The 27,553-nt window shown below is 36.8% G+C and overlaps 1 protein-coding gene across 2 annotated transcripts; it reads left to right on the plus strand.

The window, feature by feature from the left end:
* On the plus strand, positions 1 to 27,210 carry st3gal4 (ST3 beta-galactoside alpha-2,3-sialyltransferase 4). 2 transcript variants are annotated; one of them, XM_027998950.1, is made up of 11 exons: positions 1 to 280; positions 7,789 to 7,860; positions 11,448 to 11,529; positions 11,796 to 11,885; positions 14,728 to 14,825; positions 15,919 to 15,931; positions 16,224 to 16,319; positions 18,711 to 18,900; positions 19,333 to 19,467; positions 26,195 to 26,347; positions 26,435 to 27,210. In XM_027998950.1, the coding sequence occupies exons 2-11, from the start codon at positions 7,839 to 7,841 to the stop codon at positions 26,522 to 26,524; spliced, it is 969 nt and encodes a 322-aa protein (XP_027854751.1). In that variant the 5' UTR covers positions 1 to 280; positions 7,789 to 7,838; the 3' UTR covers positions 26,525 to 27,210. The 2 variants fall into 2 exon arrangements, with proteins under 2 accessions (XP_027854751.1, XP_027854750.1); XM_027998949.1 differs by having other exon boundaries at positions 2 to 280; positions 15,868 to 15,931.
* The last annotated feature ends 343 nt before the right edge of the window (positions 27,211 to 27,553 follow it).

The following is a 27,553-nucleotide window of genomic DNA, read 5'->3' on the forward strand; positions in this document are numbered from 1 at the left end:
TCCAGAAACCGCTTTCTCCTCGCAGCGTTCACATGAGTCAGGGTGTGAGCCTGCTTGCCTGCGACGAGCGGTTTTGTGCCTTTGCCGCATCACACGTTCCTCCACTCGCATGTAAACGGAACAGGCGTGTGCGTTTTATTTGTATTCGCTTTCCCCCCCCCCCCAGAAAAAAAAAAGGACTCTCACAAAAGCAACGTGAACTTGGTTGCAACATCAACTGCTGTAGATCAGAGAAGGTCTTCTGCGTGGATTAGGTCGCATCTGCCCAGCAGCTTCGCTGGTAAGTGGGACCAATTTGAACCGCTTTGAGTCGGGTAGGAAGGAGTCGCTTGAACGGGTTTATTTTTTTTGGAGGAGTAGCCTATAGGGAGCTTGGGATGAAGCAAAGATCAACTTATTTTGATCACATCATGACAGTTTAACGTGTTGCGCATTTTCAACCAAAACAATTGTCAAGCAGTTTTATTTTATGACAGTATAAACACTATTTATAGTTCAATGTTGCACAGAAATGAGCTGGGTGGAGTTTGTATATGAAGATAAGACAAATATTAACCCATGGATAGAATTTACAGTAAACGCGTTACAATTGTTTTTTTATCTAATAAAACATCAATGTATTTTTTTTTTAAGGCTGTAAGGTTTTGAAAGTTTAGTTTGCATCTACAAAGGGGAGAATGACTGCTCTGGCATACTCATACCAGCAGTTCAGTGAGGCATTGTCATTAAAAAATATCTTTGCTTAGATTCCTAATAAGCAGACTTTATCCACAATACCTACACCTATAACTCAAGGATGTTTTCAGGAAATTAGAATAAGGAATTTAAAAATGTAAATGGTGGTAAAATAAAATGACTACTATGCCCTTGAGAAACATATTCCATCCTTCCCATAACAGGAGGAAGGGTCCAAGGTGGTTTTAAATTAAGATATATTGGAATAACATCTAATTAGAGCTGTAACTCAAACTGATGGATCTCTACTTTTATATTAGTCTTCCCATAATGGTCCCTTAAGGCAGTGGTTTCTTACCTTGGTCTTCAAGGCCTGCTGTTCTGCAGTGCATCTGTCACATATAACTGGCTGATTAACGGTCTTCTGCAGCATTTGATGACATGCAGAAGAGATCATGCGATCATTTGAATCAGGTGTCCTGGAAAGAGATTCCTCTAAAACATACAGTTTCAGGCTTCCTTTGTGTAAGTATAACAGTCTGAAACATTTGTTTGTACCACTCTCCATTAGCCTGATAAATGGCAGACTAGCAGGGCCTGTACAGAGTAATAAGAGGCCCAGATGGTGATCAAAAGTAACATGTAGAAGATGTATGTGAATGGAAATGGTTATGGGGATGCACTGCCGATCTGACATTTGTGTTTTTATGTACTTTTACTTTTTTGTATTTATGGCTATTGTCCTTTTTGGATGTGCTGTTCTTGTTGTTGTTCTACAGTTTTGCTCCTGCTTCTTGGGAAAATTTCTCCTATGGGAGACTAATAAATTATCTTATCTTGTGTAGGACAGTAGTTCGTGAGGACTGATTGGAAACCACTGTCTTAAGTACTTTGAACTAAGTAGAACAAGTGATTGACGAACAGTTCTTTTAGGAGTATTAATAAGGATCTGGTCCATACAGACCAATTTGTTTTCTGGTATTTTAGTATATTTTCTCTGGGGATCACTTGGCCAACAAGGTGGGTTCTGGATGATTTCTGTTCAACTTATCAACTCCAAAAAAATAAATAAATAAATAAATGTTTGTCTGTTTGTTTCTTTTCCTTCTTCTTCACCTGATTTGTCTTCATCTGCTGTGTTTAGCGCCACCATCATCTTGGTGAGAGTTTCACTGTCATTGCTGGCACTATATATATTTTTTGTGACTTTATTGTTTAAAATATTGTTAAATTTTAGAATTTCAATTTTTTTTCTTTTGATTGCTTAATAACTTTTTCTCTTCGTAATCTTTTTCTGTTGGTGCAGGCTTTTTGATAAGGAAGGCCTTGTTAAATGTTGAAATTAAAGGAGTTTAAGGTTGTGGGATCTTTTCAGCAAAGCGGCTGAAACACATGATCTGCCCTGTACAACAGTGACTCATTCCTGCTTGAATCAGTTAGTGAGACTTGAAAAATCTGGCCTCAAAATGTTCATCTTAGGAACATGTAACTGTTCCTTGTATGGCATCACATTACACAACCACTGGTGTTTTTTTTTTTTCCTTTTTTTCCCCCCAAAAGTAAACTGTCATTCTGCTAAGTTACTTAGGGGAGGAGGGGCAAGTTGAGGGCCACTGATGTAGTAAATGCTTGCAAATTGTTGCACACATTAGGTCCCTTGCATAGTTCTCCCAAAGATCACACACCATCTAAAGAGTAAGACAAAAACAAACTTCACCTGCTGCTGAGACTTCCCTGTTATGACATTTCCTGTTTAGCAGCAAGGCAGTTCATTCACCATCGAAGCATCTTTCTGTATTTTGCTCCAGTAACAGCTTAGCAGCTCCTTGTCTTTTCAAAATAGCATCCTTCAGGCTTATAAATGAGGTTCAAACACCCCCTGTAACCAAGGAATCTCTTACTGTCTTTTGTATGTTTGCAACCTTTTGCTGAGCAACAAACCAGAAGCAGTAATGGCTCGGGTAAATCACATGCTGTTTAGTGCAAATGGTAGATGAGGATGGTGAGTCCTGAAGATATTTATCCTTTCTGTGACACGTTTGAGTGAACAGTACCAAACCAATGGAAAAGGGTCACCTACCAATGGAAACTATACAGAATTTTTCTATTTTATAGATACAGCAAACATCTGATTGAGTTTCAGAGCAGTAACTGGAATTGACCTGCTGAATCATTAGAAGTTCTGTTTCTGGATTTGTTTACATGCACAGATGCACCCCATTGCATTCTGTCTTTGCAGACCCTGCCTTTGCTTGCTGTTCTCAAAATTAAGTCAGTGTAAACAGTTGCAATGTTTTGTTAGAGAGTTGCCATTTTAAACTTGTGCAGAGACTAACCAATCACTTTATCTTAAACAGAACTGGGTGACCTAATCATAGTTTAACTACTGAAAATCCTGAGCCTGATAACTAAGAGCAAGTGCACCTAAACATGTTAAAAGTATGTCATTAAGGTAGTTTATACAGCTGCTTGATTTATGGTCAGCATTTTATGATTATTTTCTCAAATGTTTGCTTCAACATGTAAAACCATTACACCTAAGATAGAACAAAAAAAAAAACAGAAATGTTAAATTACATTAATAAATGCCACCAGTTATTTTAAAATAACATTTAATCATATTACTACAGTGACAGAAACGTCTAAAATTTGGGCAATATGAATTCCAATTACTTTCTCTAATTTTTCCAATAGATCACTCAGCTTATTTTAATGGGGATAAATTACAAGATGAGCATACTTGCAAATAAGAATATGCCAAAATGAAACTGAATGAATCTTCTGAAGTGTTTTTGTTTTCTCATACCTGGTGGAACTCATGCATGGCAGGTACCTGAAGAGGCAGGTAGCTGCCTGACCGAGTCATGTGATAACAGCCGAAACTGCTGCTAAATGGAAACCCTAAAACATGTTTCAATTTACAGGTGAAGCCAATGTGTACATATATTTTGTTTGTACATGTGACCTTAGCAGTTAAAAGTACTTGAGTAAAAATGTAAATCTTGCTGCTATGAGTGGGCATTTATTGTACCTTAATCTTTTGACATGATAAATTCAAATTGATGTTTGTTTGTTTTTTTAAATTATTTTACTTTTTTTTTTTACACTATTTTTCTCTGATGATAATAATGCAAATGGAAACTGAGCTTGTTTTAATTTATTGTGCGATCAATTCCTTTTTGTGACACGCCTACTTAGTGATACAAATCGCACTTCTTTATGTGGCTGCTGTCTGAATGAATTGTATCACAAAAGGGTGTTTTTTCAAGAGCAGTATTTGTTTAGGGAGTGATGATTCCAGTCACTAGTTAACTAAAAAAGAAGTAATAAATAGTACTTATTGCCTAGCAACACAAAATATTGTGATAAAATTATAAGTCCATATCGCCCAACACTTGCTGGTTTTTAAATGACTTTTTTCTGGCTGGAAATGGATGCTTTAAAACCAACGTTGTTTCACCATAAATATTAAGAACATTATTGACAGGAAACATGAGACAGTATGATGTGTGAAAGTGGTTAGGACGCTGTCAATTAGCTGTTTCTTTCTATGTTAATTTCTTATTAACATAGAAGTACAGCACAGTTTTCTTGCACTTCTATGTTCATGACAAAATGTGGCCAGAAAGCATATAGTATCATGCATCCTGGGACTCAAATACACATTCACCACGGTTGAGACAAATGCTCAAGTTCTCTATGACATCTAAAGTACTTTCTGCACTCGTTTTTTTTTTTTTTTTTGCTCACAAAGATGCCTTGTCACATGCAGATGCTTTAAGACATGCGTGTGTCAAATTGAGAGATTTTCCTATCATAATGCTCAAAATGTCAGGTGGTCATCAGATTAAGTGTGTTTGACTGGATTAAAATCACGGATTATAAATCCTCTAGATATGTAGGATCTCTATTCTGAAAGAACACTTATTATTCTGTGTGTCTGTGCTTTAATGATAGCAGCTGGTGGATGAGAACGAGTTTTACAGAAGTAGGCTTTTCACTGAAGGTCATAATTTATGACAGTCTTAAAGCATTTTACCAGAACTTTACCCTCTTTAGAATCAATCTAATAAATTGCACAACAATCTGTCAGGAAGGTATGCTCTGTACAGAGACTGTATGAGAGGCCCTGTTGCCCTCACTGTATTTCCTATTCCTGGTATAATGGTGCCTTGCACTTTTCCACACTTTGTCACATTACTTCCATAAACGTATATAATTTAGATCTACTTCTTGTCGTCGTCTTCTTTATCGTTTTTGCCAGTAATAACATCTGGCTGTTGATCATGTGTCTTCTGTGATGAAAAAAGTTGTTTCCATGTTTCCATTGCATTTCTGTGAAATACATCTGTTTTGATACGGCCACAAACCACCTCATCCTAGCGCAGCAGCTTATCAAAAAACATGAGATTTTTCTAAATTGATGCATTTTCCATTAAATGAACAAATTTTTGTAATTTCAGTTTGTGCCATTCTGTGGTTAATGGAAACACAGCTACTGTGACTCACTATCCATCATTCCAACATTGGAAAGAGAGAGACAGATGTGCAAACCTACCAAGATATAGCTTTGAATCAAAACTGACCAGCCTGGCAATGAGACGATTAATCAGAAAAGCAGCCATGGTATATGTGGAGGAGTTGCAGTGTTCTTCAGCTCAGGTGCCAGAATAACTTTCTAGTGGCCCAACCTCAAATCTGTTTTCAATAGCGGAACTACTATTGAAGTTATTATAACTTCTGGTAATGAATTACCAGATGTTATGAGGGTCAGAGGAAGGCAAAGGGTGTAAAAGGGTGCTCTTCTCAGACTGGCTCAAAATTTAGCTACATAAAATACAATGTACAATGCTGTGGGATTTATAGCAGTCTGGGAGAAATATTTATTATTAAAAAATGTTATGTATCCTTTGTAATACATCTGAGGAACATCCTTAGATGTACAGAAATAATTTAAGCATGTCTTTGTTGAAGAGCTTTTCTGACCTGACTAAATATTTCTTTCTGCTGGTGCCAAACATCTTCAGTCAACAATCCAGAGAGCCTTGCGGTGTTGTGTGCTCTTCCTTTTCCCAGTCTGGCCTGCTTTGAACACTGTATCTGAAACACTCCAGCGACTGTGCTTCTATTGTTACCTTCCGGGTTACCTTCTGCTTTGTCTCCAGGTGAAATTAACCAAGAGATTTCAGAAGCTAGATTGTTGATAAACTTGAATATTAATTTGAGAAAACATAAATTATTAGGGCTGGGTATTTTTAAGAACCTCAATTCAGTTTTGATTCTGCCAGTCACAATTCGATTTCCTTTCAATGTTGATTTAGTAATAAGTAGCACACAAATTATTTGACTACCTATTAATTTTATGTATTTATTTTTTTTGTCTGTCCACATGAACAACCATCAACACTACTGTAACAGTACATTAACATTTTAGAGCATTAAAATATCTGAAAATAAAACTGCAAAATAAAAACGGTACTAATTAAAATGAAAGTGTAGGCAAAATATAATTCTCTTTTTCATGTGGAACCTGAGAATCGACATTTTTAAGCATATCTGGTGGCTCTGTTTTATTTGCATGTGGTTTTTTTGTGTTGAATATTACATCATATTCTTGTTCCCTTATGGATCATGGTTGCGATGAGTTTGTAATTACTTTCTGAGGTGGAGCATAGATGTAACATTGGTGGGTCAACTTCATCCGTTCTGTTTGTGACTGATACCTTTCAGCAGATGGTGAGGCATAAAAAAACGTGTAGGACGCTGATAGAAAAGATGCTGTTTAGCAGCATTGAAGTGTCAGTAACATTCCTAAACGTGATAAACTAATTACTTAGACTCTTTGCAGAACCGAACGTTTAACAAAGTTCAAAGCATACATTGAAATAATTGTATAAAAAAACAATTTCAGAGAGCATTTCAAAAGAATTGACTCTAAAATACTTTAAGCGCAGAGTCACAAAAGAATACTTTAGACATGTGACTTATTGTATTAATTTTGTTGGAAGAACTTGAACGTCTTTCATGTAATCAGCAAGGAAACATTCTTTGTGATAAAATGGGGATAGGGAAAAAGTAAAGCTATATATAATTTTTTGGTTAAATAGTAGCACATTTGTCGTTTGGAACCAAAAAAATTCCAATTGTGACTTTTTGTAAGGGTGAAAATTTACTACAGTATCTACAACCATTTTACTGATCGGTTACCAGCATTTATCAAGACAATTTCAAATATTCATTTATGAATAAAATTTTACTTTGCTGCTGAGATCACTTTGAAATTGAGCTTTTTTTTTTTTTTAATTTAAACAAGTTTTGTTCCAGTTTTATTGTAAGAAATTGTTTTTCCAATTAAAGATTTTTTACAAACTGACTGACTGCAGCTTTGAGTAACTAATGAATAAAAATAATATGGTTCTGTCCATATTCTGTGTTGACAAGAAAAGTTACTGCTTGTTGTTCACATTTGTTGGCAATTTGCCCATTTTATATGCAATGCCCCATATCCTGCTCAGTATCGGTACATTATGGCCTTATTCTCATTGAGAAGACTGTATCATTTTTCAGGTTTTAATATACTCATAGGAATCCTCTTGAAAGTTCATAGAACATATTACAGTGCACAATCTGCAGTGTGTCCTTGTAGTTATTTGAACTGGTCATGTGGTTTTCACTATTTTGCTGACTCATGGGTAAAATGAGCATGGTTCTGTGTAGGAGTTACACCAGTATTGCATTACTTCTATTCCAACATAACAAGCACAAGATTCATTTTGCTCAAGGCATAATCAGATGTGATTTGAGGTCATTGATGACACATGAGCTGTCAGTAGATAAAAGACAAGGTTCATGGTACATAAGGTAGTACACCAAATATGTAATATAATGATCCTTGACACAGTTGTCCTCGGTTCAATTTCTGGTTGCAGGCCATTTGCTGTTAATCTTCCCCCCTCTCTCCTCCTAGTTTCCTCACAATTTGCTGTTCAACAGAGGCCACTAGTGCCAAAAAATCTTAAGTGTTTTGTGCACACTGGATTTTACTAGAATTCTTTTCCAGAGAGCACAGTTTTCCAGTAAATCTAAGTATTTTCATTTGTTTGTCTCACTCAGGGTAAGATCATGCACTGTGGAGACATGAGCAGACTAAGGAGGATGTGAAGATGTCCCAGACTACTGCTAAAAGTAAGATTTTCTTATAACACTGATTACATCAGATTTGGATGTCTGTCTTGATGGGATATTGACATTAATTCTCACAAATGAAAGCCCTTCTACATTTGTCATGAGTCAGTTATGTCCTTTTCCTTTATGCTAAAATGGCAGAATAGCTTTCCATATTGTTTTACTTTTGCTCAAGTCTATATACCAAAATCCTGAAGGCTATAAATAAATATTGGAGAGCATTTTTAATGTCGGTTCAATTACCATATTTTTTAGACTAAGCTGCTTTGGAGGATGAATTGCATCATTAAAAAAAAGCCTAATGAAAAGGAAAAACCACAGTTGCCCTCGGCTGGCCACATTTATTTAGAAGTTGTCAAACGTAAGGGAGACCTTAACCATGTTAAGCACATGATATGTTGACAAGTTGTGTTCAGTTGCCTGCTTTTCAACATACTAATGCAACCAGTCGAGCTTGGTTTGGAAGTCTGCTGGCAGTTTCTGATGCACCGATGTCCAGGGTGGTCAGGAACATGTCTGCTCCGCCGGCAAAATGCTGTCTGAAGGCCTGCCCGAAAGTAATTTATATTAATCTCCTTGGCAACTACCAAGGCTCAGAGACAAAACTGCACCATTCACCGGCCTCTCCTGGCAGCATAATCTTTAAGTACCCTTTGTGTGGACTCGATCCTCAGAGTGCGATTAGCTTTCCTTTCCGCTGCAGATGGTAATGTTTACTCCTTGGCACATTTCTGTCACTATGATTTAACATGTAATACAACAGTCAATAAATGTGTCATTAAAAGAAATTGCACTGGACTATAAGTTGCAGGACTAGCAAAACTATGGGGCTAAAAAAGTGTGACTTGTTAATTCAGGAAAAATGCTAAGTTTTTTTTCTTATTCAACAGTAGGAATAGTTTTTTTAGTAGCAATTCCTTGCATATTTTGATTTTTAAACTTTTCTGCAAATAGTATTTACAGTGCATTAGTTAACTTTAGTAATAGTTTTTAAGAACTTATTGCAACTTTTTGTCTAGCTAACTAGTCCGGGTGTCATCTCGAACAGTTAGCAGCTAACTGTTAGCTGCTTGACAGACCTGCCTCTTGTATACTGCTGATTGTAAACAGCATTGCTGTAATGAAAGCAAAGGGTGGCGCTCATTTGCTTTCTATGCTGAGACCTAGGTTTTTCTAAAAACGGTAATTTGTTCCAAACAGCTAAATTTGTTTTTCCTGTAATACCAAGAGTGTAGTAGTCTATCAACCAGCTGGTCTAACACGACACAGCATCAGGTATGAGAGGTGTCATGGTGTCAGTCTACGCTTCATACAGCTGGAGAAAACTCAAACCACATTGACACTGTATCTGACCTGCTGTTAAAAAAAATCATAACTCATTTTAATGGTTTAAAAACATCAGTAATTTCAAAACCACAACCTTTTAAAACATTAGTATACAGTAACCTGCCATGCCTACACTGCATGTGATTCTGCTTGGATATTGTACTTTCTTATTTGTCTTAATTACACTTTGTAGATGCCAGGCTTTCTGTTAGGTTAGGTAGAAGGAGTTTCTGCTTCAAAAGCAAAAATCTTGAAACCAGCGGCGGCTGGTCCATAGGGGGCACTGGAGTGCCGTCCCTGATGAGGAGGGAAAAAAATAATCTAAAAATGGTTAAAACATAATTAAAAATTGTATTTGCCTATTTTCCTTTATAGTATAATCTGAATTATTTTCACGTTTTCACCAACTAAACTCTTGTTCACGTGACAAGATTTTTATGCTGATTTTTGTTCTCATTTCCCCTTTCTGACAATCTTAGAACGCCCCAATTATTGGAATGACAGTTAATCTTAGCTTGTCGTAACCGAAATGACAGGATGAAGAGTTGGACAGCAATTGATGTGCCTGGTAACTTTTCAGCTACCCATCATTAACTTGATACAAGTTGATTATAACAAAACATGTATTAATTCAACCAGAGCTCTGCTCCTTTACTAAAAGCCTTTTCTCTTTGTAACATTTGTATCACTCAAGAGAACTCCACAAAATGTCTCCATTGCTTCTAAATCATCTGCCATGTTTGTTTGCTCTGAATTCCTGTACAGATGTTATGGGGGTTTTTTTAATCTGGAATTTAAATGTTCATGAGTGGAATTAGTACGGGTATTTTGCTCCTTCTTGTTTGGCTGGACACAAAACTGTTATACCTATGATTTTTTTTAACGTGGTGTGTGTGTGTGATCTCTCAGGGTTTGAAAATCAGCCAACGATTTTAAAATTCTACCGTGTGAACCAGTGAATTTAACAGTAGATTTTTCCTAACAGACTCAGTTCTCTTCTTTAGCGCTGCTGATAGCGACCAAGTAGTGGAGCTAAATAGCCAATCGTGTTTGGTTGTTAGAGGAAAGTGATAAACATTTGGTGCAACTGAACCTGTCTTTGACACTCTCAAATTTCACCACTGCCTGGAAGATCCCAGAAGGTTTTGGCTTTCCATGGTAATAAATTTAATAAAGGCAACAATAGCAGATAAGTAGTTTAGCCTGAATTCTCCACCTTCAGTGGACAATGCAAAGGATTTTACAAACGGGTGGTAAGCTACGGCTTCTGTTCCTCCGTGGGTTCTTAGATTTAGTTAACATTGTGATTGAAGAAAAGTGATTGAAAAGTGATTGAAGAAAATACCTTGGTGTTCATGTGGACAACCAACTGGAAAGCAGACACAATCTACATAAAAGGACACGGCAGATTACTTCTGGAGAAAGCTTATCTTTCTAGGTTTGCAACAAGACGCTAAATGTCTGTCGAGAGTGTCCTCTCTTCCAACGTCATCTGTTGGGGTAGCAGCATCAGTGGCAGGGATTTAAAAAGGCTCAACTGCCTGAAAAAGAAGGCACAATGATAGAAGGCTTTTACATAAAATTACAACCACACAGATTGGCAGTGCAAAGACCCTCCTGGTTCTGATTGGTTGTTTCTAATTAGGACTGGGAGAAGGCAGAGAAGCTCCTTTCTTTTTTCTTCTTTTTTCCCCCCACATTATCTGCTTGTACCATACTGTCACGCCATGGTGACATTTTCACAAATACGTTAGGATATAGGAGGGAAATCTATAGACACATCAGACCCATCAATAGTTTTTCACCAGCTGCTGCCACAGCTGGAAACCCAGTTCCACCAGCAACAAGCTAATCAAATTCAATCTGCCCATTAGCTTTTGATTCAAATTTTTAGTGGTCTAGCTTGCATTTCTTGAAACGTTGCCTGAATTCAAACAGATATTAATAGGTTCTGTACCAAAGGTCAAAGGGTCTACCTTGCTTGTAACCTGAAACTCTAATATGTGGATATTCCACTGTGATCTTGAAAATGTGACTCTAAATAGCCACTGATACTAGAAGACCAGTAAGCTTATCTCAGTTTCTCTTTTCACTTATGTTGGCACAAATGTACACCTGCTCAGATTATGTGGCAAAGGTCTTTAACTTTTTTATCTATTTTTACATCTTTCACTGTACTAAAGAAAAAATGCTGTAAAGATATAACAAAATATATATTGCGTACTTTTATTTTAACTTTTTTTTTTTTTTTATCACTTCAGCATGGTGCCTTAGGCTTCTCCCAATTCTCGTGCTCTTCATCTCCGTTGTCACATACTACTACTCCTACATCGTACTCCGGAGGTAATTCAACACACATTGAAGTCGTACACTCTGCATGCTGCCCATTTCTGGTAAAACCGTCATCTCACGAGGCCTGCACAGTGCTTAGTCACTTCAGGTTAAAAAAGCATACAGCATTTTTTTTTTTTTTTTTTTGCAAAATGAAACCTCATATGTACCCACTCCTGCACTTTTTTCTTTTTCAGTGATCTGGAAACTATTACTGGAACACATTTTCTTTGGGATTTCAGCAGCTGTTTCTTAGTGGTGGTATTTGTGTTTTTCAGGTATGGCGGTTCCAGTAAGATTCTGAGCAGTAGCAAGTCGCTGTGTGGAGGCTGGCTAACTCAAAAAAAGTGGGAGAGCCTTAACTTTAAGTGAGTAATGGCATTTTTGTGTTTTTTTGCACCATTCCTTCTCCTCCCCCTCAACTCCTCACTCACTCCATTACAGGAACAAATGGGTGGCATATTTAGGAAGAACTGGAGCAAAACACACCGTTAAGGAATGAGTTTCCATCCAGACAGTCTTTATATCAACTTTCATTTTCTCAAGTCGAATGCATTCCGGAAGTAATTTTGAGAGTGAATGAATAAGACGAAAAAAAAGAGAAAAATCTCTTCCATGAATGTGCTCTTGATAAACTCTTTGGAAAGAGACAAAGCCATGGTTTGATAAGGAATCCTTGCTTGATGGCATCAACCCCCTTCTCATTCATTCCTTTCAATAATATCAAGGGATTGCTGGTATTTATGTGGGCTCTCAGAAAATATAGATATGGTCGCTATCTGTGACGTGATTCGACCTCGTCTAGGATCAGTGCTTGTTTGCCCGGTGGGTTTTTATTTATTTTGAACAAACCAAAACTAAAAACAATGGAAAAAATTTTCACTGTTTTTCAATTGAAGCAGTTCAAATTGAAGATCTTTGCAAAGGCATGCAATTAGTTTAAGATTAACTGCCCATTGCTTTTGTGTTTTTACACTCATGAGAAGGTTTTCCTGGCAATCACAGAGACATTTCACTAATTAGACATCTCCTACAGAGGTCTGTCCGGATGTCCTGCAGGGAGCCAGCTCCCTTATGTGGGTAATAAATGTCTGAGAGACTCTCTGTCAAAGACGGAGATCATAAAGTGCTGCAGTCTGATGCCAGTGAATGTGGGAAAGAATTTGTTTTACGTATTACAATCTGCCACATTAGTTTCACTCGACAGGCTCTGTTAATGTTGTTTTTTTCCCCCTTTTCCTGCTCCTCAGTAGAGACCGTCAGTGAAGCAATTTAAAGGGGGAAAATTGCTGATGAATGACATCATGTAAATTGTTGATCGTCTCATGAGTCTGGTTAATATCAAGAATGGTTACAAGAACATTTGAGCAGGTTCAGGTATATGTCAAATACATGATTAAGGTTGGTTTTCATGTGCTGGTATGACTGTCACACTGTGGTTAAGTCTGCCCTAATTGAAAACTAGATGACAAGCACATCTAGGTAATGAATACTGTGCAACATACCATGTGACATGCATATTATGCATTTCTCAAAAATTACAATATTGCATTAAAAAATACAGTTTTCTTTCCTTCTTGCATCTCAGTTAGTGAAGTGGTCATTTTCTATTCTGCAAGCTTTAATTATTTCTACTTCTAATAAATTTGGCTTACAGATAAAACCCCAAATGTCAGTGTCTCAGCAAATTAGAATATCACATTAGACCAAAAACATGTTTGTTTTTGTTTTTTTGTATGTTTTTTTTTTCAAGCTCAGTGCCAGATTTCTGACAGGTGGTATGTACAATTCTGTAGCTCAACACTTGGTTTGGTTTCCTCTTGCATCAATTACTGCATCCATAAGATGTGGCACTGTGTAAGTGTAATGGAAGCCCAGATTGCTTTGATGGCTGCCATCAGGTCATCTACCTTGTTGGGTCTTAACAACCCATAGATTTTCTATAGGGTTAAAGGTCATGAATGTTTTCTGACCAGTCAAGAAAAGAAACACCGTGGTTATTTAAGAAGATTTTGGTACCGTACGCAGTGGGCATGTGCTGATTCCTGCTCTTGAATTTCCTGTTAGACGGCTGCATCAACTGTGGACTTCAGAAAACACAGTTGACCAACACCGGCAGATGACATAGCACCCTAAATCATCACTGACTGTGGAAACTTCACCTTCTACTTCAAGGAACATGATTATCTGTTCCTTGAAGAGATGAGAGATATTAGAGTATCTCTACTCTTCCGCCTTGATTTCTAAATGAAATGCAGAATTTACTTTCATCTGAAAACAGAACTCTGAACTATGAAAAAAGTCCGGTTCCTTTTTTCTTTATGTCTCTGAAGTTGTCTCTGGTTCAGGAGTGACTTGACAAGGGGAATAGAGCCCTTTTTTTTTAGTATTCGTCTGAGTCGTGGCTCTTCTGGAATGGATTTTGCTTGACACTCCTCTCAAGGCTGCAGTTCTTCCTGTTTCTGGACCACAACTCTTCTTTCTACTGAATTTTCTGTTAATATGCTTATATACACAACTCTGAACAACCAGCTTCTTCAAAAATGTCCTTTTGTGACTTACCCTCCTTGCTAAGGGTGTTGGTGACTGTCTTCTGGACATCTGTCAAGTCAGCAATCTTATGCAAGATTGTGTAACCAACTGACAGAGTGAAACTTTTTTATAGGCTCAGGAAACATTTGTAGACGTTTTGAGTTGATTAGGTAATTGGAGTGTCTCACTGAGTGTTTCCATTAATGACATTTTTCAGTGTTCACATTTTTCTGAGATGCTGAATTTTTGGTTGTCATTTTCTGTAAGCCATTAATGCTTGGAATATGTCTCATGAGTTTCACTTTCTGATACGACTGGCAAAATTATTACACTCTTATTCAATATAATTTTTTAAAAGATGTATATGAATATTTTTTCCTGTTTTTATATTCTCCATTTTTCTATTGTATTGTGATCTAGTTTTTGCAAAGCAGTTCTTTTTCTGTTGGTGCACTGCTGCTGGAAACTGATTTTCCCTGGGGATCCTTCATGAGGGATTAAAGTAGTTCTGTCTAATCTAATAGTAAATTGTGTCATCACAAACGAATATAGAACTTTTCAAAAATTCAAACAATCTTTTTAAGCGTGGCTCATATACTGTAATATAAATTATGTAAATGCTGAAGCCTGGCAGAGTTGTTTCATGCTATAATTTCTGCCCTTATGCTTCTCGCGCAGCATCAGCAGACAGACGCAACTTTTTCTGAAAATGAAGGATTTCTTCTGGCGGGAGCATATGTCCCAGCTGCCTTTACCTTACGGCATTAAAGGCAGTGGTATGTACTTTGCACTGCTCTTCTTTCCTCAGGTCTATCTGCTCAGGTTCTCTCACATCATCCTCATGATGATCATGTTCTTAAATATTTCTCGTTAGCTGTTGCTGGAAATGATTTGGCTGAACTTAGTTACTGGGATGTTAGACATAAATCTTTCCAAGGCTTCTGTTGCCATTAATTTGGCATTTACCCCCATAAAACTGTAATATTCAAGAATTTTGGAAAAACAGTTGATCAACTGACCACTGTAAGAGATTACAAGAAAGTTTAGAAAGATTCAGAAATTAGGTGTTTTCAACTTTTTAGATATGAAGTAAATATATTTTAGAAATTATTAGTCTACTATTTTACAAAAACAGCATAGTTGAGAGTGTTGCCTGGCAGCAGACCCAGTGACGGCTCTGGAATGTTGTCTCTCTTTTTTTCTCTTATATTTTGCTCGGATAATTCATCAAACTCAATTTCCCTTCCTGTGTTCCTGTTTTGTATTCAGCAGCCAAACATCATTTTACTGAACTAGAACCCAAGTAACATAACTTTAAATTACTTGAACATGATGCATCCACAGACATTTTAAATCTGGGGGCTGAAGAAGTAGGGACTGTACCTTTTCAGCGTTTGAGAAAACCATGTATTTTATTTCCACTTCAGTTATACACCACTTCATTTTGATCCATCTGTCCTGTATCAAGCCAGACAAAATGTGCAGACATGTTTGGTTTTAATGTGAACGAACATGACAAAGTTCAAAAGATATGAATGCTCTACCTGCAAAGTAATTAGTAGATAGTTAGTTGGCTTGTACATGCTTTGTTTCAACTTGGATGACAAATGTAACACTCCTGGTGCAGGCTTCCATCTTCTTTGCAAATGCCGTGTGTGTGTGTGTGTGCACTTGATTGCTGCTATTGTGACACATGTAGTTCATTAATAATTTCTGGCTTAATTTATAGAACCTCACCTGATTAATGCACATTGTTGTTTTGAGGTTTTAAAACTGTAAAACGTTTTCATTGTGTAACTTTTCTTTCTTCTTTCCAAGAGTTGCTGCTACTCAAAGTTCTTGCTATTTCTTCCAATTACCATGTGCCAGCCAAAATTGAAAAGTAAGTAATATCAGAATAGAATGAGGTTAATTGCTCCCAGCACTCTTTGGATATTTTAGGTATTAAAATTTATGTTTTGGTTATAAAATAATTTTCTCATAGATTCCAAGAAACTAGAAATTTTTTGCCAATGTTTTTTTTTGCCAGCATTTGTCAATGTTGCCAATTTATGTGATAGATGTATTGCTTTTAGAACCCTACTGTTTCCAATTTGCAGACACAGAAAAGCTGTTAACCACAGAACTTTCCCGTTTTGAAACCAGATGTGTTAATGTGATATTTATCTCCTCAGCCTTGAGTGCAGAACCTGTGCAGTTATCGGCAATGGATTTGTCATTAAAAACAGCTCCTTGGGAAGCATCATCAATAAATATGATGTTGTCATTAGGTAAGCAAGGATCAAACTAATTATTTTTTCTTAATTTATTCTTTTCTAGCTAAAAACTACAAACTTCTAGCCTGGGACATAAACTAATAGTGCCACAATTCCATTGTATGCTCTTCTTTTAAAACCAGAGAGTTCAAACATTTGCAACATTTGACTAGTGCCTCCATTTTCTTTCAAACATGCATAAAAGAGAGAATCAAAACAACATTCTAGGTATGTTTTTGATGAGGGAATTAAAAATAACAATAATAAAAGTCAATTTTACATAATACCCACCAACCCCTTAAGGAGTTCAGTGCCCCAATGTGGTTAGGTTTAACAAACTAGTCAAGTGTTTGAACGCACATGTTCAGTCCAAAGCTGTAAAGTTAGATTTGCAGAGTCTTTATAAACTTGCTTTGAATAAGCAGATTTTGGCCTGTTCACAAGGCATTTTTCTCCCCTTACAGCCCCGTTCTACTCCTCCCTCACATCTTTCCGTTTTTCTAAGAAGCTAATGATTTACCAGCCAAGTAGACTAAGGTTATTGACATACAGGATCCAGTGCGTGCCTAAGAGTTTGACGTCATCTTTCTGGTTTTGTGTGAAAACTCAGCTGGATAAAATCTGACTTTAGTTTCTTAAGCTTTCAAAGTGCAAACTATTTACCTAGCCAAACAATGTCTGACTGTGCACTGATTGGTAGGGTTTTTACTGTTGCTTGGATTTGAAAGATTTGTATGGCAAGAATGTCTTCAAATTGATAAAATGCATCTACTATTTTTTAAGGAATGCATAGTGAGGTGTCTCTACTTGTTGAATCATAAATTGCAGTTTTTGCTTTTAAAAATATTACTGCACAAAACACGCCAGTATAAGTTTGCAAATTGGTAAGCCAATATGCCTGTCCTCAGAAATCACATTAAGGTTTACAATAGTTTTGTTTTCTTGGTGACAGATTTGTCACTAAAAATATGAGAGCATACCGATCTTTCCTTCTATCCTCATATCCAACTAATTTTACTTCACATTTTTGAGATTGGGTGACAATTTCTTACTCTAATAATACTTTCAAGCTCCTCATTGAAGGATCCCTACAGAGGACGCTAATTTTTGCTTCTTCAATCTTGGGGTCTGTTTAAATTTGTATTTGATCATTTTATCAATTGCTTCCCTTATTATTTGAATCTAAATAGATCAGTAAGCTAAGAACTTTGCCTTTTTTATTCGGATTCTTCTTCCATGTGACAGATTGAACCAGCACCCTCATTACTAAAAGCAAAGCCTCAAATTAGTCTATCCATCTCTCATTCCTACCTGCTATCAACAAAGATGGCCTCTGTCGGTACCATTCTGCTTTTTTGCTCCATTGAGAAACACGATCTCAGATTTCCAGCTGTTTTGCTGTGAACTGCTCTAGTGAATGATGCTAAAGGTCTTGGCTTAAAAACATCAACGGAGCCACGTCATAAACAATAACCAAAGACTGGACCCTGAGGTTTCCAGTAAAACAGAAGCACACTCTCTATCCCCTACTGTGTTAAAAATTAACTGACCCATCAAATCAAACTGACCTTTGGCAGTCAACTGACCCATCAAATCAAACTGACCTTTGGCAGTCAACTGACCCATCAAATCAAACTGACCTTTGGCAGTCAATGTTTTGAAAATAGTGGCAGTCGGAGACCATTTCAAGGAAAAAAAATCAAGAGGATTGCTTGTATATTGATAACCGTGTCTGGTAGACATGAAGTTGCAATAACTTTAGATGGTTGCCAGTCTAGTTTATGTAAAACTATGCACACATACTTTGATGTGAGAACAATTTGGACCAGTAAATTAACCTAACATGGGTATTTTGGACGGTGGGAGAAACTTTGAGTATCCAGAGAGAACCCACACATGCCTGGGGAAAACATACAAACTCCATGGAGAGTCATTGTCAGATATTTAAGCTCAGCACCTTCTCTTGCTGTGAAGTCACAGTGCAAACTGTCATGGTTCAACAGTATTTTATTGTTTAAAAATGGTTGTTTATGTATTTTGATGTTTTATTGTTTAATTAAAACACTTAAATGAGTTTTCAAGTAGATATGTTTGGATTTTTATAATGAATGCTAACTTTTTGTAGCCGTAAATCTCATGCAGAGCTTTGCTTACAGCTTTCAGTTGAAAGTGGCATGAGCAGTTCTTGAATGGAAGTGTTGGAGTCCAAAGGTCTTGTCATTTCATCGGAAGTGAAAACGAGGGTGTGTATTGAGACGCACCCTCGGAGAACGGAATGAATCCAAAGGAAAAACATGACTTAAAAAAATGGAGCCGATTAAAGAAATGCATTGTGCAAGTGCATTATTCAAAGAGCACATTTGACTAAAGATTTTTATTCAAATCTTAAATTCTTCCTTGCTTTAGGTTGAATGATGCTCCTGTAAGAGGCTATGAGGAGGACGTAGGAAACAAGACCACCATGAGGTTCTTCTACCCTGAGTCCGCCTCCTACAACCCTGCGCTGCATAACGACCCGGACACACTCATGGTCCTAGTGCCTTTCAAACAACAAGACCTACGCTGGCTCAAAGAGATAATCTATAATGAAAAAAGGGTAAGGGATGTGTGTGCGAGAGCACGCACATTCTCCCACACTTGCATTTTAACTTTCTTCAACTTTCCTCTTTGTCTCAAAACGGTCCCTAAAGTCTTGCATATCTGGAAGAATTACTTGGGCAAAGCCACTGCTATTCAGAGTTAATGGTGTTTCCATTGCAGACATCCTTCACTCTGTTGCTCCCGGCATCTCCGGCCTCCTACTGCTAATAGTTGCAGGGTCATTACCTGCTAATTTGCACATCGATTCAGTGGCCTGCAGACATTAGGTTTAATTGCATCTCAGTTTGCTTACATTAAATGCTTCTTCCAAGCGAGTACATGTCGTTTTTATGCATATGAATCTTTCTGTTGCTTTTGCTTTTATAATGTCCTGGTTTTTTTGTGTGTTTTTTCTCTCACTCTCCCTCTCTCTCTGTTGCCCTCAAAGGTTAGGAAAGGTTTCTGGAAACCCCCGCCCCAAATCTGGTTGGGTGATGTAAGCAAAATCCGAGTGCTGGACCCCCATTTTCTGCACCAGACGGCAGATAAACTTCTCAAGATTCTTTTTCAAAAGGGAAAACAGGTGAGGGGTTTCTTTTATCTAAATGTTTATAGTATCATGGAAATTATGAACTTATACTTAAAGCCTTTAGTTAAAATATTATTCAGGTTTATTTATTCATTTGACCGTTGCACTGTTTTGGTCAAATTTGATTAGTTTTGTCATTTGACCAGACTAAAAACTCCCAAAACTATTTTATTTATTTAGGTCTAAAATTTTATTCCATTTCCTAAAGGGACTCAAAACACACAAAACTGCAAATATTAAAAACTTTTTTAGTGTTGTTTTTTGTATGCAGATGTACATCCGGATTGATTTTCAGTAACGTATGCAAATGGTGGTTCAAGGGAATCCATCTTTCCTCACGTTACTGCAGATACAGGCACCTTCTAGTCTTAAAAGTTATGGACTAATCCCAAAGTAAAAGTCCCAGACTAGTTTGCAAGAAGCTGTTAAGTTTGTATTTTTCTTTAATTAATATTAAATTACTATTGATAGATTATCAATAAGCTGTTACAAGGCATAATTTTCCTCATAATTTTCTTTAAAAAGTAGTATAAAAATACACTTTCCTGCTCTTACACATTGATATGTTGAAAACTCACTACTATATAAATAGATCTTTACTGTCTGTTTTGAGGGAAATCTGTTCTGCTTGTAAGCAATTATTTATGAGCACCATTTGATGGCTGTGCTGCGGCTCAGTGTATCCTAAACTCCAGTTTTCCCACAAGAATTTTTTTTTCTTTTTGCTTCTTTTTTGTTTTCTGCTTGCTCATCACTGTTTCCCACATGAATGTTAAGAAGGTTGGATGGATTATCCCCTGATTAGCCACAGTTTCTCCAGTAATTTGTCTTTAACTCTGTATATACATCACATTGAAACACCAGTTGCTTGAAATTTTGGCTATGTACTTAAAGTTGATGTTTTGTATTTATAAATACAGTACAACATGGTGAAGATTACCTTCTACTTGTCATTAGTGCCTCCTGCTTTTGGGGCTGCATAGTAAAACCATGGCTAATTCAGTTTCATAGCAAGAATTTTGTATAAATTTTAACCAGATGCTTCTGTTTTTAACATTTTCTTTCAGTGCCAAGCCTATGTATTCTCTGTTTTTTATTATTTTGTGGTAAATCTCCTTATTTGGGGCCAATTTTCCCCCAGATTTATGTGTTCGAACTGATTTAATGGTATAAAAAAATAGACAAAATAACTATCAAAACAAATACAAGTAGAAGGATTAACTGCACGGTTATGAAAGAGCAACTGTTGTCTAAACCTTACTGATCGGATTTGGAAATCCTGGGCCTTAAGCTGGATTTCATTACACATATTTGGACTGAATTCTCTCGTTTCCTTTCACAACTACTTTGCTTCGTAATGCTCATGTACCTTGTTTTATCCCCTCTGTTCTGGATCCTTTTTGTTGAACAGTGACTGGGGGGTGTTACTCTTTTTGGCTGCAATACAAACACAAGTGGTTGGTGCATGAGAGGAATGAGCAGTGGGAAGACGGGGATCCTACACGCAGTCAGCGGGCTCACCCAACAGGAGCTCTGCAACATCTGCACATACTGTATGGGAAGGGCCAGAGTGTGAGGAATGTGGGCAGGAAGAATGAGTGGAAAGATGCTGGTTTAAAGTGTTTGGAAGGGGAGGGACTTGAGTCTAAACTAAGGTTTTGAATTTTTCATAACACATTTTTTTAATTTTTTTTTTTTTGCAGAATCTGTGATTAATTTAGCCTTTTTTCTTGTTCGTCTGTGCCAAATGGAAAGGAAGTTTCTGGTTTGTTGAAGCCTCACGTGTAACTACTACCCCCCCTTCACTTTATCTGTTGCAACATTCACACACCACCACTATTCCAAACCTGATCTCAAGAGATAGACACGTTTTAGTCCACACACACCCACGCCCACACACACGCCTACACACCCCGTTGTGTTGTGATGTTGACACACATGATCCACTTAGAAACAGTTTGCCTCTGTGACTTTTTGTTGTTGTTGCACACTCAAGTGATACCAAAGTGGAGGTGTTAATCACAATGTCCTGTTCAGAATGATGCTTTTGCAAGAGGCATGGCTTAAACGTTTGATAAAATCTGTATTGGCAACATCTTTCTGTGAAGGTTTTGAGTCAGATAATCTGGTCACTAGCTGGGCTCTGGCTGAATTACCTATTCAGTGTGCAGTGAAGTTCTCCATTTGCTTTGGGTGCGTTGCACCAGAGATGGCCCATGTCCTGTATCTAAAAGTTGCAGGACATGGGCCTTCAGTGCTGGATTTGAGGATCCTGATTAACCCAAATATGGGAGGTAAAGTACGTTATAACTCTGGATTGAAACAAATCATTCCTTGATGCTTTCTTGTTGAGTCCTCCCTTAAAATAATAGACAAGGTATTTATTAAAATGTTTCAAATAAAAATAATCATGTATAAAATAAGCAATTCATTGAATCCTGCATGTGGTTTTTTGTTTTTTCTTTTTATAACATTTCTTTTTATAATGTGGTGACGCAAATGAATCGACTTCCTTTGTGTTTTGCTTCTGTTGGTTTCTTGTTCCAAGAAGCTAAACTGTCTTGCTGCCTTCGATCGTGGATTAATACATCTCCTGTTTTTATGAAACATCGCCTCACTTTACCTCACTAAGCAAACATCTTGTTTATAATATTTACTAATGATTTGAATATTTTTGCTGATATCAAGCAACCTTTGTCCCTTGTGAATAACGTTGCCTTATCTCTTTAGCGTAACAGCCTCTGTATGCTGTAAAAGCTGTAGGATTTTATAGGTATTCCTATTAAAAATACTGGCATTAGGGAGAAGTAGCAGCTAATTTTAGGCGTTTGAAAGATTGTCAACAAGCCTGGAGGAATGTTGAGATCACTTTGAAAACCTTTCAAGAAAGTCTATCTCCAGAGGTTTTTTTTTTTTTTTAAACAAAAAGATTTTATCTCTTTTTGGGTTGGTTTTTGCTCCGATAATCTTGAGGTTTTGTGGTTGATCTAAGGCTGAAGGCATAACAAAAAAGTTTCGAAACATTTCCTAAAGCTTTTTAACTGACAAATATAGGTTCAATTGGCCTTTGTAAGTAGTTCAATGTAATGTCTGGACTGCCAATCTGTCCAGTATTCCACTCTCGCCCTGTGACTGCTGGATATAGGCGCCATCACCCCTCGCAACCGCGCAAAAACAAGTGTGCTAGGTAAGGGTTGGCTGAACATAATGCCCAGCTGTCTTTGTCTTCACAAAATGTGCAAAAAAAGATACTACTGGTACTGCAAATGTTTATCCATAAATGTAAACTGTAACTTTTGACCAGTTGCTGATGTGTGAAGTTCAGTGTAGTGGTGTATCAGGTTCACTTATTCAACAGCAAGAAAGGAAAAAAACATCCACTATAAATGCCTAAATGATTGTGTAAACTTAAAAAGTTAGCTTAGCGAGGATATCAGCTTTAGGGAGGGGGAAACATTCCACTGTAAAGACTGATACGTGCATCAGCAAGGCCAGCAGGACAAAGCAACTTATCAGCAACCAGGACCCTTTTTAGAACCATTTGATAACAGAGGAAGCAGCTGAGGGAAGAGATATTAACGGACTAATGCTAATAATCTTCTGCAAGATGTAAAATGAGTGGGGGGAATATTCTTAGTAGTAGAAGTACTTATTCACCTGACAGTGTCAGACTGACCTATCCAAGAAACAAGAGTCATTCTGTCTTCAGCGTCTTTAGTTTTCTTTTTCTTTTTTTTTTTTTTTTTTAAAAAAAAGGACATTTATAAAAATGATCCAGTCAACAGTCAGATGATGAACTGCTTTACTTATCATATAATTATGCTTTAATTTGTTTCACTATCTGTGGATAAACATGACTGAACTTCACCAGAGATTTGTCAGCCCTTCTCCAAGAACTTTTTGAAATGCTGCCATCAGGCAAACATTTCCGTAACTTCAAAAGCAGAAACACCAGAGAGCTGCACAGTTTAGTAATGTTTCACTAATTTCTGCTGAAGAACAAATACAAGTTAGGGGCAATGACTCTGTAAAAAAAAACATAAAAGCTTGTCACTCCATGTGTTTATGTCATACAACCAGTCAATAGACTTTATTGTGGTTATAATGCACTTAATAGATCTAGATGTAGCCGTTTTGATATAGTTCGTCCTTCAGATTTAGCTTGTTTACTTCAACATGTTCCTTATTGCTTCCTCCGGGAGTGGGCTGGTTCTTCAGCTGCTGGATTTACTGTTGGGTTCAAATTTGGTGACGGTAAACCCGGCTCAGATAAGGCTGCCCCACCTCCCAAATCACTTATCTTTTGAGCCAGTTGCTGTTGTATTTTCTATTGGTCCTCCTACCATCATGCCCTCTCTTTGCCTCAAGTATTTTAATGTAGAATCTGATGAGCAACTTTGCATACGATTTGACCTTGTAAACGTCACACATGAGTAATTACTCTTATAACATCAGTCTTAGAAGCATTGTATAGTTAAATTCTGATGAAATGATGCATACGTTTATTCTGGGACTCGCACATATTTGAGATGAGGGATGGTTGAAAAAAGTTTTCTTTTTTTTTTTCATTTTCAGTTTGAAATGGAAAAAAAAAAAGTGCCATTTATCTCGGAATGTTCTCTACTGGACCCAAAACTTGAGATAAAGGGAAAAAAAAACACCTTTATCTACTTCTAACACAGATCAGTTCAACCCTCTAAATTAAACAAAAACACTTTTTTTTATTTGTTCTGGCTGGAAATGTGGCAGTTTGCAGAGACACAAAACTGGACTTTGAGCTCCAGCTGAGGTCAAATGGTCTCAGTGATAGTTGTCAAAAGATTTTCTCTCTCTTTTGACAAGATAATCAGTGTTTTGCAACATAACTGTGATATGTGTAAGGGTCATTTTGTTTGTTCATTAAAGTCACCAAATTTGGATATTCACCCTAAAGCTGCAAAAGATAGAACCTTGACAAGCTTAACAAAGTCCATAAGAATAGGAGGAAACATGGCAACCTATATTTTCTGCCCTTTGTCTCCCTGACTTTATTATTTCAAAGTGATGTTTATGATGCTGATCTTGCTTTATTTCTGAAATTTGTATTGGTTACTTAATTCTTGCACAGATCTGAAACAGGACAGATTTGAACAGACATGTTTCTGTACCTTTGAAAGTACCACTAGTTTTTGTTTTTTGTGTGGTGAGGGTGCTGGAAGCTGTCCTTCCAGTAACAGTTGTTGTGACACAGTTTGACATGCTGGTTGAGTTATGTTGTAGACTTACTCTGCAGCAACAAATTTAGCTGTGTCATTCTTAAAAGTATCATCTTTCCTTTCAAACAGTGTTTGTACTTGTAGTTATGTTTTTTTGTTTTCTTTATAGTTTTCTTTCACAATGATGGTTCTGTTGCACTTTTCATATGACCAATTATGTCAAGTGTGCAGTAATTTTTAAAATATGTTTAATTACTAGCTTTTGGCAGTGGAACATTTTTCTCGTGGAGCTGTTATTGAGCATTTGCATTCAGGTGGTTTTTAAAATGGTTTTGGTGGATGTGGTTCAGGACCACAAATCTGTCTGGAATTGAGATACATATTTTATAGACTAAAATAAACTGTACAGCGCCTTGCAAAACTATTCATATCTCTTTAGCCTTTTTAAGTTATGTCACATAACACCCACACACTAATATGTATTTTATTGGGATTTAATTTAATTGAAAAATACAAAGCATGCATATTTGGGAAGCAGAGAGAATTTTTTTTTCCATACAAAAAGTTTGAAAAGTGTTTACATTTATATTCAGCCCCCCTGAATTAGTTTACAGCTGAAAATCCTCCAGCTTTGTCTTAAACAGCTTTGTGCATTCAGAGTCTGACTACTTTGCCTGTTGTATTTGGTAAAATGGCTCAAACACAAAATGGAAGGGCATATCATTTTCCTTTTACTTGACAAGTTTGCTCTGTTTTGTGATTATCTGTCACATAAACGTTAAAACACACTGAAGTTTGTGGTTGTCATGTGACAATGTGAAATGTTTAAGTGGTGTAAAACCTTGGCAGCTATGAATTATCAAGCTGCAGATTTATGCTCAATAGTTTCGACCATATGTTAATTTGGTTGAATAATAAATAAATGATAAACAATAAATAAATGAATAGATGTTTATTTTGAACCAGTATTTGTTTTGCATATTTAACCATTTTTCTTAAGTATCCTCTTTGCATGTTGTTTTATACAAAAGCCTCCAAGTTGTTAAATAGAACAATGTCCAACTTAGTGGTTTTAAGACTAGCATATTGTCGTATTTGACCCAGAGTTATGTACTAACATCTATATTTGGTAACGTCTTTAATATGACTGAAAATCAGTTGGAAAAAAAAATCCCTTTTTATCTAAAAATCTTAAAATTATATTTTTATTTTGCATTCGGCGCATTCCAAGGGTGATACTGGTGTTCAACAAGCTCAATGCATCAGCAAGTCTTTCTCTCTACTACCATCTAGTGGTAGATGAGTCATTCCTGAAATCCTGCTTGAAAATGGAAAACATGAATCATGCATGAAGCTTTTCAAAATACACACCTCCTTGACTTTTCGCAAGATGTTTTCTTTGCTCATTCTTTTAATTTCTTGTTGTTGCTGTTGTCAGGATGGATACAACCAAACATTGGGACATTCTTTAGGAGTGACTGTTTGTTTATTTTTCACCACTTCCCATCTTCCCCCCTTTCCTACAGAGTTCTGTTCACCCTACTACTGGCATCCTTGCTGTCTATGTTGCACTCAACTACTGTGATGTGGTCCACATCGCTGGATTTGGATATCCCAGTTCAAATAATCCGCGGCAACCCATCCACTACTATGGATATGACACTATGAAATCCATGAAGGTGGGTGGTGGTCATGGTTTTGCATTTTAAATGTCTTCAGTACATCTATGTCTGTCTGAACCGACGTTGTTTTCTTTGCTATTGCAGAATTCCTACCATGATCTCAACCATGAAGCCAAAGCCTTAAAAAAGCTGGAGGATTCGGGAGCCATTCTTTACTTACACCCACATTTATGATAACGCTTTTCCCATTTTTGATAACATTTATCACAAATATAGATCTATGGATCTTAATTTGACAAAGTGCCTTTTGGGAATCTTGAGTTTGCACTCTAAATCTCTCTATGATATTTTGCCTATTAAAGGTTTCACTCAGGCTCTGTATTTTGCATATTTTTTAACTTGCATGACAATCTTTAATTCTGGAAACAAATTAATTGTGTGGGAGTCCTTTGTATCAGAAGGTACACCGTTGATCTGTTACATTGTTCTCAGTTCTTGCAGTGGACTGGATTAGTTCAGGCAGTAATGTTAGGAACGACCTTTACAAACCTCATTTGAGGATTTGTTATATTCATGGGCTGGTCCTAGTCTCACTGTGAAGTTTAAAACTGTGTGAATCTGTGATTTCATCTTCTGAGAACAAAAATGAGTATTTCAGTGCAACTGTGTGTTTGGGGTATTTGGGGATTCACATTCAGTTACTTCTTTTGGTTAAACTGCTCACACTTGACAAAATTAACATCACTTCTCTTTCCCGTTACTTCAATGAGTACCGTAATACCAGCTGCAGTTGGTTTATTTGTCATGTGGTGATTTATTGTAATTTATTTAGTTCAGAGAAAAAGGCTCCACTGGATTTTTTTTTTTTTTGGTATGTACAAATTTTGTGCATTTGCAAATAAAAGCATGGTTGAATGAAATTCAGTTTTTTGTCACTGTACTGATATTTCTGATTTTTGACATTAATAGCGTTTATTGTTCGGGAAGCGGTCACAGCTTAGTGAAGCATATTTGTGTTTCCCATAAGTTTTTACCAGTAGATGGCACAGTGGCTCTTTTGCATGTATATGTATGACAAGCGACTGACGCAGAACAGCAAGGTACATAGTTTAGTCATGCAGCAGCACCTAACGTACTGAAATTTCAGATGTTGTGAAAACGACGTAGTAAACACTAGTGGCGTTAAAGAACAATTTTTTACACCCTGTAGGTTTTTATTTAAAAAACTGTAATCAAGATAAATCATAGTTTTTCTACACATGT

Source organism: Xiphophorus couchianus, chromosome 18, assembly GCF_001444195.1.
Source record: "Xiphophorus couchianus chromosome 18, X_couchianus-1.0, whole genome shotgun sequence".
NCBI classification, from domain to species: Eukaryota; Metazoa; Chordata; class Actinopteri; order Cyprinodontiformes; family Poeciliidae; genus Xiphophorus; species Xiphophorus couchianus.

Bases quoted from the DNA above. Each gene is read 5' to 3' on its own strand.
- st3gal4 (XM_027998949.1), top strand. From the start codon at position 7,839: ATGTCCCAGACTACTGCTAAAA. The intron at 16,320-18,710 runs GTAAGCAAGGAT...TCCTTGCTTTAG, and splicing joins AAATATGATGTTGTCATTAG to GTTGAATGATGCTCCTGTAA. The intron at 19,468-26,194 runs GTGAGGGGTTTC...CCTTTCCTACAG, and splicing joins TTTTTCAAAAGGGAAAACAG to AGTTCTGTTCACCCTACTAC.